Source organism: Ochotona curzoniae, unplaced genomic scaffold (assembly GCF_017591425.1).
Source record: "Ochotona curzoniae isolate NIBS_2020 unplaced genomic scaffold, NIBS_Ocur_1.0 contig_2688, whole genome shotgun sequence".
Classification (NCBI taxonomy): domain Eukaryota; kingdom Metazoa; phylum Chordata; class Mammalia; order Lagomorpha; family Ochotonidae; genus Ochotona; species Ochotona curzoniae.
Window position 1 is genome coordinate 1,240,434 of NW_024465553.1, and position 12,812 is coordinate 1,253,245.

The window sequence follows — 12,812 nt, forward strand, 5'->3', positions numbered from 1 at the left end:
CCTGCTCAGCACCTGGGGTACATGGGATGGGTGCCCCCAACACTGGCTGCACACTCCCAGGGCCCTGCGCAGGCCCACCAGTGCTTTCTGCAGTGACAGAGTGCCTTGCAACACAGAGTGTGGGCTGGAGGCACGTTCCTACCCGGCACATGGTCCCAGTCGGTGCCCACTGGCATCTCCTCGGTGATTCCCACTCGGACGTGCACGTTCCCTCGGCTGTCGAGAGCCCACAGCATCTGGTCATTGGGGCTGCAGTGCACGCTGACCAGGGCGACCCCTGCAGGCTGGAAGCAGGAAGGGAGATGGGGCACGGGTTAGGGTGGGAAGCATGCGCGGTTCAGGCAGCAGTGGAGTGGGAGTAACTGCAGGCTTGACAGACCATCCTCATCCTCGGTGTGCTAGTCGCCACTCTACCTCCTGTGGCCAATTTGGGGCCCCTTGGCTCTGCGTTGTAGCGGCAGTTCAGGGCTGGGGGTGACAGGAGGGAGGCTGTGCTGTGGGCAGTGGCACCCTGTCCTCAGCCAGTCCTGTTCTGCCCAGGCCCTTCTGGGGAGCCTGCCCCGCCTATAGAGGGGCACTCAGGACAGGAAATCCCTTCAGCGTCCAACTCCAAGCTGATCTGGTGACCACGGCCCAGTGTCACTCATCTTGAGCCTGCCACAGAGCTGCCAACACACACAGGTGCAGCCACGCCAGGGTGGTGTGAACAAAGAAACTCCTGCCCCAGGCATGGCATGGTGTGTGCACCTGAGGCTGCTCTGCACCCACCTCTGCTTGGCAAACTGCGTGCACCTGCACTGGGCACTGGATGGACCCTGTCCTCAGGGAGGTGCAGTCTACTGGCACGGTGTGGCCTGGCTCAGCCCCATGGTATGGAGACTGGGGCCCAGACCCCAGTGAGCAGCGGGGCAGTGGCCCGCAGGGTAAAGGCTGCTGGGAGAAGGGTGCCCTCAGTGCGAGGGAGGAAGGAGGATTAGGCACAAGCTGAGCCCTGGTCAGACGACCCCTGCGGGCTACTCTGGACGCTGAGGGAGAGGGCAGGCACAGTAACCTCAGAGCTGGTGTAATAACCCAGGGGAGAGGGCAGATCCTTGGGGCGGCCTGGGGACAAGACTGGGTGGGACTGGGTTATGAGGCTGTGGGTCCTTTTGAGAGCAGCTGCCAGGCCACAGCTGTGCCCAGCCTGACTGACTGTGGCACCTAGGAGCACATGGAGCAGCTGACCAGGGGCAGCTGATACTGGCCAGGCCTTGGCTGAGATACACTGTTGTTGACAAGGTAAGATACACACTTGGTAAGCACCTGGCATTGCCTACTGGCAGTGCCTACAGGGCAGGGTGCTGGTGGCCCCATCACTCTGGCCTGGCTGCCTCTGCTGCTATTTTCTCAACTCCAGACCTTTGTCATCTCTGCACTGGCTTTGTTGTCTGGTGCCCATGCTCTGCTCCTCCAACAGGCACCGACCTTGGTGTGCATGTGCTGGGACAGGGCCTCCTCAGTCACTGATGCCTGCGCAGTGGACAGCATGTCCAGATGCACATGGGGGACGTGGCAACCAGCTCATCTGGGCCAGCAAGGACACCAACTGCCTCATCAGAGGATGGGCCTCTCTGCTGGGTCTGTGGATGCACTAAGGTGGACCCTGCCAGCTAACAGAAAGATTTTTCTCAACCCTGGAGCAATGAAACCAACAGTGTTTCAGAGCTATCAAAACCATTCAAGTAACATCCTCAGAACAGTCTTGTTAACATCAGGGTCTCTAAGATGACCCATCCCTGGATGCTGATGTAGCTTGGCAGCCCCGTCCCCTGCAGATGAAGGAGGAAAAAAAAAAGGAAAGCTTGTCCCACCCACCTTCCTCCATGGCCTACAGGCACATAAGGCTCTGGGGCCAGAGTAACCGGATGCCCACTCACTCCCTCGTTCTCTGCTGAGACCACAGGGAGAGAGTGCCCAAGGAAGACATGTGGCTTGTGGGCACAGGGAGAAAGCAGGTGGGTGAGTTGGGGGGACTTCAGGAACGCTTGCCCAGCAGGACACTGTCCCAAGACTCAGGCAGCTATAGGCTGTGTGGCCCTGACTCCACGCCTCACCCATATCAACGAAAGAAGCCTCTGCCATGGAAGAGACCTGGGAGAAGACAGGCCCCTCGTGGCCACGGAGACATGCAGGGAGGGGAGCAACAGCAGGATTGCAGAAAAACAAAACGTCGTCACAAGAATGACACTGTGGGGCAGTGGCTGCACTGCTGCCCGTGGTGCTGGCGCCCACGTGGGGGCACTGCTGCCCGTGGTGCTGGCGCCCACGTGGGGGCACTGCTCGAGTCCTGGTCAGCTCTCCTTGTGATCCAGCTTTCTCTCACTTTAAATGTTTTTTTTTTTTCTAAAATTTTAAAGATTTATTTTATTTATTTGAAAGGCAGAGTGAGAGAGAGCTTTAATCTGTTATGTCACCTCTCAACTGGCCGCCAAGGCCAGGGCTGGACAGATCAAAGCCAGGAGTTTCTTCGGGGTCTCCTCTGTGGCTGCAGCGCCTGAAGCACCTGAGCTGTCCCCGACACACTGACTGGGAGCTGGATCACAAGGGAAACACCAGGGACTCAAATCCGGTGCCATATGAGAAGCCAGTTACGCCAAAGCGCCAGCGCCACGTCACTGCCCCCACCCCTGGATGCAGCTCTCTAACATGCCTGGGGAAGCAGCAGAAACTGCCTGAGTGTGTGGGCTCTGCCATATACGGGGCCACGCAGACACAGTTCTTGCCTGCTGGCTCTGGTCAGGAGCAGCCCTGGCTGCTACAATTGTTGGAAACAAACCAGGGCATGGAAGCAGATTTATCCATCACTTTGCCTTCCAAAGAAATAAAACCTGTGACCAGAAATAATCTAACAAGGCATGGGGGAATGATGTTGAGAACATCTTCTAGCAAGAAAGTTAAAAGCACTTGAGCCATCTTCCTCTGCTTTCCCTGGCACATTAGTAGGCATCTGAAGTGGAGCAGCTGGAACTTGAATCAGCACCCATAGGAGATGCCAGCACTGTAGACAGCAGCTTAATGCACTATGCTACAGCACAAGAGGAGCTGACAGCCTCTTGGGAACCCCACTGCCCATAGGGCGAAGCGGGGGACTGACTCTCTTCCGGGCCTCCCCCCATGCTCTGCCTGCAGGGCCCAGGAGGGGAGCTGAATGCACAAAGGCTGCTGCCAAGCGAGGTGTCTACCAGGCGATGTGTCTCATGCTCCCAACGCGACTGCCAACGGTCGTGCAGAGCCCAGTCGGGATGGCTCACACATCTTTAAGTGTAACAACCTGTGATGCCTCACCTTTTCGGTCGTTAGGAAGGACAAACAGTTATTTAAAACAGTTAAAGTTCTAGTTTTTATGTTATTTCACGCAGCTAATTCCCGCAGCCTGGTTCTTTACCGTGAGCCAAAACGCCAGATGCAACGAGGTATCTTAGGAGGTTTATTCCAGCGGGGCAGAAGGGACGGGGTGGTGGGGAGGTGAGGAGGAAGGAGAAAGAGCAGGTCAGAAGGAGAAGAGAAACAGAGCCCACCTGGGGCCTTCATGCCATTCAGGTGAGCCTGCAAGGTGTGGGGGCGGGATTGGGAGGGATGAGGACAGGCCCCAGGGGATTGGCGCCTGAGACTGTCACAGGTGATTGCCTAAGAATGACTGGTAAGTGGGCGGAGCTGGGGATGGGGCTGGGGGGTTGGGGTGGGATTCTCAGGTGAAATGGCTGATTGGTGGACGGCTGGATTGGGGTGAATTTTGTGAGCTGTGAGGAAGAGGAAATGGCGCCGGGTCCAGGGTGGGGTGTTCGAGTAACTCCTTACATAAACAGCATGTCACGGTAGTTCACTCCATGATGACAGAATAATGATGGCCGAGGGTGGCAGCCACAGCAGCACCCCACGCCCCCCCCCCCACTCTGCATCCTGTTCCCACAGACACTGACCCTCACCCACGTCCTTCACGTGGTCACACGCTCCAGGCCCGGGACAGCCCCTGGAGCCTCCTGTGAGAGGCTCGGACCGCAGGCACTCTGCCCACCGCCCTGGCAGGCGATGCCCTATTCTGTCAGCTCCACTGTGGTGAGGAGGTGTCATGCCAGGAGCTCTCCTACAGTTAAACAGGGCCGTCTTGCTGCTGGCTGTTCTCTGGGGCACAGAGGGGGACTGAGGCCGCAGTGGTCCTAGCGAGGGAAGGGAGTGGCTACAGGAGCCCCATGGCCCAGCACTTCTGTCCCAGGAGGCCCCCAGACTCTGAGAAGTGGGAATTTGCTTGGGCTCATGCCGCGGCCTGCTCCCAGCGGTCTCGCTCTGGTGTGTTGCACGGGACGGTAAATCCGAGGTAGCGCCCATGCTTCACACCGGCTCTCCGGACAGCAGCCTCTGGTCACCAGGCTGGACCTGCCTGGAGGTCTGGACACGTGTAGTACCCTTGGTGACACCCCACCATGGTGCCACAGGCAGAGTCCCTCACACCACCACTCCTATCACAGTCTGTAAGTTTACTTCCATTCAAATAGCTCAAAATGGCAGAGGCAGCTGAATATAAAATGGCTGTTTACCAATTGCATCAACCCTGGTCTCTCTTTCCTGACTGCCAAGCCTACAGTGAGATGAGGCAGCTGGAAGCAGCTGTGGTGAGCCTTCAGGAGAAGCAGGGTCTTCGGGGCAGTGGGGGGGTGACCTGAGAGCAAGGGGTCTTTCACTGAGAAGGGTCACTTCATCAGCTGAGGAACCTCCAACACATTCAGAAAATTGTAACTGAAACCGCAAACTCCAAACTTGCAAGATGCTAAACACAACTATAAATATTTTCTCCAAATCATTCCAAACGTTAGCAAGTCTGAAAATTGAGTCATTTGTTTTGAGTACTTTGTTCAAACTTCGCCCCAGAAGTGTCATGGGTGGGAGGTTACACCAAAGAGAATAAGGGACCAAACTGGGAAGCTGCTGCTCTTCGGGAAGGGTCCAGCTGCCTACTCCACCTTGCACACCCTTGGCAGGGCCACCTGCTTGCTGCCTGCCCATCAGAGATGAACTGAGGCAGAAGTGCCCATTACACCAAACACACGACCCCATTATTTCCTAACATCTGATTTAACAACCACCCCGACTTGGCACATCTTTTTCATGAATCCTTGCTCACTTTGGACTCCCCGCACAAGGCCTTGCATAGGTTCGGCCCTGAAACACCCTGTGTGTGGTCACAGCCCATGCTGTGCATCAAGACAGGGTGTTCCATGGTGGCTCCAGATGCCAGCGTCGTGGTACAGGCCTCAGGCTCAGAGCTGTAGCATGGGAATCCCACACTTGGTCTGCCTTTCAGCTGTACCCATGAGGGCTGTGACTGTGAGGCCTTGGCGACTTCTTAAACATTTCAGAGCTGGTCATCTTATGTTAAACCAAGACAGGAAAACCAATTCTGGGGTTGAGGATTACAGAGCCTCAACAGAGTTCAGGGATTGGTGTTGTGGTGAAGTGGGTTAATCACCAACTGTGATGTCAACAGTTTATCACCCATGTCAGCTCATGTACACAGTGGTAGTTGCAATTGCTGGGTCAGTTCTATCTCCAACCCTGTTTCTTACGTAAATAAATGGATGCTGTGCCCCAGCCCAGCCCTGCCCACCACACACTCAGCCCTCATGTTCACTAGTGGGAGCTGCAGCCCATTTGGGGCAACCCCCAAAATCCCCATGAGGCCCTGTCTGGGCTGCCCCCCCTCCAGAACCAACCCACACACTGTTAATGCGTGCAGCTACTTTGTCTGGCCTGACCAACTGCCAGACTTGAATTACAGGCTCAACAGCAGAAGATATGGCTCACCAGGGGAATTTTCTAAGTTCCCGCACCAGGCTCTCGCCCAGGACCAGATCTCAGATGTTCTGGTGGGTGTCAGAGGGTTCCATGGTCATGTGTGGTCCATGGATTATCAGGGAAGAAGTAAGGAGATGTGTGGTAGGGAAGACTTCTGAGGGAATATATTGCAGGCGAGCAATGATTTCTGAGGGACTCCCATCAGCATAGCCACAGTCCTTGCAGGTAAGCAAGGCAGATGAGGCTGAGGTCTGGGAGAGGACCTGAAAGGGGGGGAGAAAGAGAGGGAGGAAGATAGGGAGGGAAGGAAGGAGGGAGAAAGGGAGGGAAAGAGAGGGAAGGAGAGAAAGAGAGGGAGAGAATTGGAGAGGGAAAGAGAGGTGCAGACAGGGAAAGGGAAAGAAGGGAAGGGAAGGAAGGAGGGATGGGGAGAGAGGGGTCTGTTCAGCAGTTCACTCTTGAATGCCTACAGCAACCAGGCCTGGGCCCAGCGACTCCAGCACCTGAGCCATCACCTGCAGCCTCCCAGGGTACACTGCAGTAGCTGGAAGCAGGACTGGAAGCAGAGCTGAGACTCCAGCCAGGCACTCTGACGTTGGATTTGGTGCCCAAATGGCAGCTTCGTTTGCTGTGCCACAATGTGCATCCCTGAATTACAACTTTTAAAAGAAATAACATAAAAAAAAAAACAAACACCTGTTGATAACTATTGTATAATGGATTCTACTTGGTGGAACAGGAGAATCTAAGAACAAGTAAGCTAACTACAAGTCAGCCGGCTTTTCCTCACCATGGCCACGGACTGCCAGGGCTGCTGGTGGAAGGCAGGCCACGTACCACAGCAGGATCCATGCCACCAGTCTGCACAGGGCACTGCCATCACCTCCCTCAGCTCACTTCCTTGCTGGCCACCAACCAGTGACCTCAGATAGTGTTGCGATGTCTCAGGGGATTGTGCCCCCTACATCTTACTCCACTACCTCATCCTGCAGGGCTCCCGATGGCCGACCCTTCACTTCCACTCTCCACTTCAGGGTTCTTTTAAAACAGCCTCTCTCCCCACTGCTGCTCCACCCAGGGCAGCAGCTTACGCAGACCAGCAGGAGCCTGAACCTATCGCGGCCCTTCACTATCAATGTCAATGAAGTCAACTTAGCACTGGAACCAAGCCTGTTGATCTGCCATGAAACGTGGTCTGCTTGTGACTGTAGGACAACAGGAATGCAGGCAGGACTTGGGTGAAGTGAAGCAGGGAAGGAACGGAAGCACTGGGGCAGGCAGGAAGCAGAGGACCCACAAAATGCAGATGGAGGATCAGCTCCAGGGCAGAGTCTCAAGGTACTGGCATTTTCTTTACGCGTTAGATATTGTTTGATATTTCTAAATAAAATTTTATTTCATAAAATGTCAGAGTACTGGCTAAAGTAATCTTTAGTACTCTGTTCAGCTCCGCATATCCCTAGCACCAGCCTTGCAGTGAGGGCTGACACTGAGTGTGGAGGTTGCCTCAGGGGCAGCTGCTGGCCTGGCCTTGAGACAGCCAGCTCCTGCCAACAAGCCCTGGCTTACCTGCACAGGAGGCTCAATGGAGATCCAGGCTGGAAGCATCAGGTTGGGATTGAGGGGCTGGGTTCCCACACGGAAGTAGACCCCACCCTGGGAATCACAGGCCCAGACGTGCTGATTGCCACAGGCCAGGCTCGTCAGCTTCACAGTTCCTGAGGACAAAGACAGGAAAGGCGCATGCTGTCACTGCTTCAGAGGCGGAGACGAGGCTGAGCTCACAGTGCAGTTAGTGGCTGCGGCGTGTGCATCTGACTACCGGGGTCACAGGGCCTCGATTCCTTCCCAGGCTGTGGCCAAGCAGTCCAGGCACCTGCAGCACAACGCCAGAAGCAAACAGCAATGGCGCCAGGCCTGGTCCCACCCCTAGCTTTGTGTGACATGGGATAACTGCCAGAAAACACTGGATTTGGGCAGCAACTCCTGCTAAAGACAGTTTCATCTTTTTTATTTTTCTTTTTAAAAGATCTACTTATTTTTATTGGAAAGTCAGATTTATAGGGAGAAGGAGAGACAGACAGATCTTCCATTTGCTGGCTCACTCCCCAAGTGGCTGTGACAGTCACAGTGGAGCCAAGTGGAACCAAGAGCTTCTTCTGGGTCTCCCATGCGGGTGCAGGGTCCCATGGGGTTGGGCTGTCTGCCACTGCTTTCCCAGGCCACAGGCAGGGAGTGGATGGAAGAGGAGCAGCCTGGATACGAACCAGCACCTAAATGGGATGCTGGCATGGCAGGTATCAGCTTTACCTTCTGTGCCACAACGCTGGACCCTCAAATATTTCTTGATGAGAAATTTTTAATTTTTATGAGTCAATCTGGCTTCAATGGATGCAAAAATGCAGGTTGTACGGGTATGCTGGTTGCAACCCTGTCTGAGGAGGGGGCAGTGTGTGGTTAGGTACCGTTTACCAGGTCAGGCAGCCAGCAGGAGCCTGACGCTTTGCCAGTTGTCCCTGCATCACATGGCAGCCCAAGGAGAGCACCCCAGCATGTGCGTTCAGGGTGGGCATGAGCCCAGCACAAATGGTACACGTTCTAAAGATGACGTCTTCTTTTACACTGAAATGAACTGTGTGCCTTTCTTCATTCCCCTGTACAGAGCGTCTTGCCGCAGTTTAGGCAGAGTCCGTGGGATCCTGTTTACTTACACAAACGTTTGCAGGTGCAGGACACCAGCACCCCGAGGGTGGCGACTGCACTTCCCATGCAGCTCCCTGTTAACACACTTGGGAAAGCAGAGGACAGGCCAAGTCCTCGGGCCCCTGTGTAACGCAGCAGCTCTGAGCTCTGACTCGGCCCAGCGCCAGCTGCTGTGGGTACTGGGAGACTGAGTTTCCTTTCTTTCACTGCTATTCCAAAACATAAAATAAATGCAAAAAAGATTTGCAGTCAAAATGCAGTGATTTCAGCAGAAAAGACATTCTAACTGCAGAACAGTTCTGCGTTGAGACTTTGCCCTGCCCTGAAAGGAACTACAGCAGTGGCTGCTGACACTACCAGTGACACTGCGACAACAACACAAGCCCAGAGGGCCCGGCGCAAAGGCCTAACGGCTGAAGTCTTCACCTTGAACGTGCCAGGATCCCATATCGGCGCTGGTTCTAATCCCAGCAGCTCCACTTCCCATCCAGCTCCCTGCCTGTGGCCTGGGAAGGCGGTTGAGGACGGCCCAAAGCCTTGGGACCCTGCACCCATGTGTGAGACCTTGAAGAAGTGGCCAGATCAGCAAGCTGACACTGGGAGGAGCACAGGCCCCAGTGAGCACCAGCAGCTCACAGCTGCCTCCCACGCAGTGGTAAGTCACAGACATCCTGAGGCAGCACGGTGCACGCTCTCAGAGGACCAACGACACCCAGAGAACCCCGTGGGAAAGAGCATCCATGTCAGCAGCCCTCGACAGCTGCAGTACTCCTGTCCTGCGTGGGCAGATGGCAACATGGAGTGAGAGGGTGGGCGTTCCAGGTGATGTGCCAGGTCACTTTAGCTCTGACCACAAACAAGGCCAAATGCAGGATCAGGCTTATACCCCACAGATCTAAGAATAGAACCTCCCCTGACACCCCAAATCCCACTGGGCATGGACTGTAGCTCAGTATTTGATCCTCTGCACAGCCTCTGCACCTCTGTGGGCAAACACCAGTGAAAACAGCAGCGCCAGCCAGGAAGGAGCGCAGGACCAGAGAGAGGCGGAGTGCTCAGGGACATGTGGGGACACCAACTGGGGGCAGCTGGGGGACTCTTGGCTGAGTGCCACAGGAAGAGGACCTGGGGAAGAGGGGCTTCCAGGGCAAGGTGGTGCTGCTAGGCCTGCTGAGGGCAGCCGAGGCTGAACCACACAGCTGGGGTGGCAGGGGCTCGCACCATAGGATGGCACAGCAGGCTGGGCCAGACGGCGCGGTTGGCAGTACCACACCGACTGGGCAGCATTTGTTGGGGTCCATGCAGTGGATGTGGGGGACGCGAAGGTGTGAAGAGTATTGCTCCACTGTAGGCAGGGCCCGGCAGAAGTCTCCACAACTACCCGAATGCAGCTCCATCTTCTTTTGCATGGACACCGGACCACCCTGCGGAAGAACTCTAATCCATCCAGGCATTGTTTGCTGCTGTGAGGCTGGCCTTTTACTCAGTGTGAGCTTGGAGGTTAATGTCAATAATAATGTCTTACAAAAGGGCCTTCTATTATTCCTACTGTCCTGGCTGTCCCCATTGACCTTATGCCAATCAAGGGACCTGTATTTAGGCTTTCATTCTTTCTTCTTAGGTTCTCCTTTCATTCTTAGGTTCTCCTTTTCTTTGTGATACAAGATTGAGTTGTAGAATAAGAATTGTAGTAGGAACTTCTATTGTTTTTAGGTAAAACAAATGGCAGAATTATCCTTAAAAACACCCACTTGACCATGACGTAGAAAGTCTGAGCCAGTTTGACTGTTTCTGTATAAATAAAGCGGACAGCTTTCCTGCATTGTCCATTATGATCATGGAATCCTAGTGGTCCATTTCTTTCCTCTTTGTGCCTCACTCACGCCCCCTGCGCCAGTTCCGAACTCAGCTGGAGCTGGACTCCGGCAAGCATTCATGCGTTCAAGGATGCCCCCACCCCCAGCTCCCCCGCACAGAGCTGGTACCCCAGCTGCTAGCAGCGACCCAGGATGGAGGCGGGCCTCACACCAGGCCCAGCACTGTGCATCACTGCAGTGTGTGAGCCCCCACAGGCACCAAGGGCTGGCCCCGGCAACAGCTCTGCTTCCTGACAAAGCAAGCACAAGAGCAGGGGTCCCCTGGTTCCCTAGCCTGAGTGGTGGGAAGATGACTCCCTGTGTCCTGCCCGTCTCCCCAGAGGAGCTGGTCTGCTGCAGGGCCACCCAGCAGCAGCAGCCAGGCCACCGTCAAGCTCGATGTCATTTGCTCCCTGTCGGCACAGGACTTGCAAACAACCCCAGGAAGCTAGAAGGTGACCAGCAGGTCTAGAGGACAGAGGGAGCCCCAGGCACAATCCCCGCTGCCCCACAGCTCTCCAGCTGGGGAACGGGACTTGCTCCCTCAGCCAGGCTGTCTGTGCGCCAGGCGGAGCTCTGCGGTCTGAACTGAGGCAGCTGGGTGCTTCAGCGTGGGAGCCTGGACGCCTGTGGTAGGGCATCAGCAGAGCTTCTGCTTTGTCACTTTGCCTTTCAAGTAGATAAAAATAAATTAATAAAAGTCTTTATCCCAAAACAAAAAACTTCAAAGTCTTTTATTCATAGGAAAAAAAGAAAAAGAATCTGCATAGAGAACACTGCCGTGGCTCCCTCAGCTTGTTCCTGGCACCGACCACTGCTGCCCATACAGTGTGCACCACGTGGCCTCCACCGTCCCCGAGGGAGCCGGGGCAGAGCAGCAGGGCAGCCCATTTCGGCCCGGCCCACGCGGGCTGAGCAGCTGCCCTGTGCTGGGCATGGCGCCACACGCCTGTACCATGGGGCCTACACAGCCACCCCCAGTGCTTTCAGATCTAAAGGTCAGAAGCTGTGTCCCACATTCAGAGACAGCCGCACCTTAACATTAAACAGCTCTCAGAGACAGCCGCAGCAACAGCATCACTTAAATAGCTCTCAGTGGCTTCTCCTCTGTCGTCTTCAAAGGTTTATTTATTTTCTGAACGGCAGAGTTGAGAGACAGTCTTCTGCCTGCTGGCTTACTCTTTTAATGGCCACAGCAGCCAGGGCTGGGTCAGGCTGAGGTCTGCCATGTGGGCACAGGGGCCCCAGCACTCAGGCTGCCTTCCACTGCTCTCTCACATACATCAGCAGGGCCCTGGAGCAGAAAAGGAGCAGCTGGGACTCCAATCGGCAACTACCTGAGATGCTAGTGCTACAAGTGGCGGCTTAACCTGCAACACCGTAGTACCATTCCACCCCGACTCCTTTTGTTGTTGCTGTTAAGTTCATTGATTTGAAAGGTAAAGTTACAAAGAGAAGTCTTTCATCCACTGGTTCATTCCCCCAAAGGCTGCAGTAGCCAGGGTTGGACCAGGTCAAAGCTAGGAGTGCAAAGCTCCATGCAGGCTTCCCGTGTGGGCGGCAGGGGTGCAACCACTTGGGCCAGCATCTGCTGTTTGCCCAGCTGCATCGCAAGTGGAGCAGCCAGGACTCGAACCAGCACTCCTACAGGACGGTGGTGTCACAGGTGGCAGCTTAACCAGTGGCACCTCCCCCTCCCTACACACCTCCACTCTGCCCTGAACTCTGAAGCGCGTGACATGTGGTGCCTAAGAAGTCAGGAAGCGGCTCACTTTATCTGGAGGAGCAACCCTCCCGGACTCCCGAAGCCCAGCACCTCACCCAGAGCATCCATGCATCCTGCCGGCTGAGCAGGGGCAGGCATCCCTGGGGCAGTGAGGGCGTGGACGCAGCATACCTAGCTGGGAAAGGTCCAGCTTCGTCCAGTGCATGCCTGTGGGGCAGCTCTTGGAGAGGGTCCTGATGAACACCTGGCCCAGGCTGTCCAAGGCCCAGAGTGCATCCTGGCAGGCAGAGTAGGCCTTCATCTCGGCGTCGGGGGGCAGCTGCACCGTGGAGGGGCGGTCCTGCGCACTCTGGGCACTGACACTGCACAGGTCCTTGCTGCTCTGGCACAGCCACAGAGAGCTTCCTGCAAAAGAGGGTCACGCTCATGAGCTCAACACACATGCAGCCTTGGTCTCGCTGTGATTCACTGAACCAGTACCCGTAGGGGAGATGGCTTCATGTGCTATGCCACAACCCTGGTCCAGCCACCTGTGCCTTCACGCAGACCCAGACACTGCTCTCTGTGTCACCCAGAGACAAAGAGAACACCAGCTGCTTAGAAGCCCGAGGAAAGCGGCTTGGGGGCCTGGCCTCCCGTTTACAGTGAACTAGGCCATCTGCACCTTTAAGAAAGGCACCAGGCAATGGCTAATGAGG

General features: G+C 55.5%; 1 protein-coding gene across 1 annotated transcript in view; it reads right to left on the minus strand.

The window, feature by feature from the left end:
* TECPR2 (tectonin beta-propeller repeat containing 2) overlaps positions 1–12,812 on the minus strand; it is a 44,198-nt gene that overhangs the window by 821 nt on the left and 30,565 nt on the right. Inside the window, exons 16-18 of the mRNA XM_040975040.1 lie at positions 12,286–12,519; positions 7,399–7,547; positions 143–284 (exon numbers count right to left, since the gene is read on the minus strand). Coding sequence (XP_040830974.1) covers positions 143–284; positions 7,399–7,547; positions 12,286–12,519 — 525 coding nt within the window. The remainder of the gene's footprint in view (positions 1–142; positions 285–7,398; positions 7,548–12,285; positions 12,520–12,812) is intronic.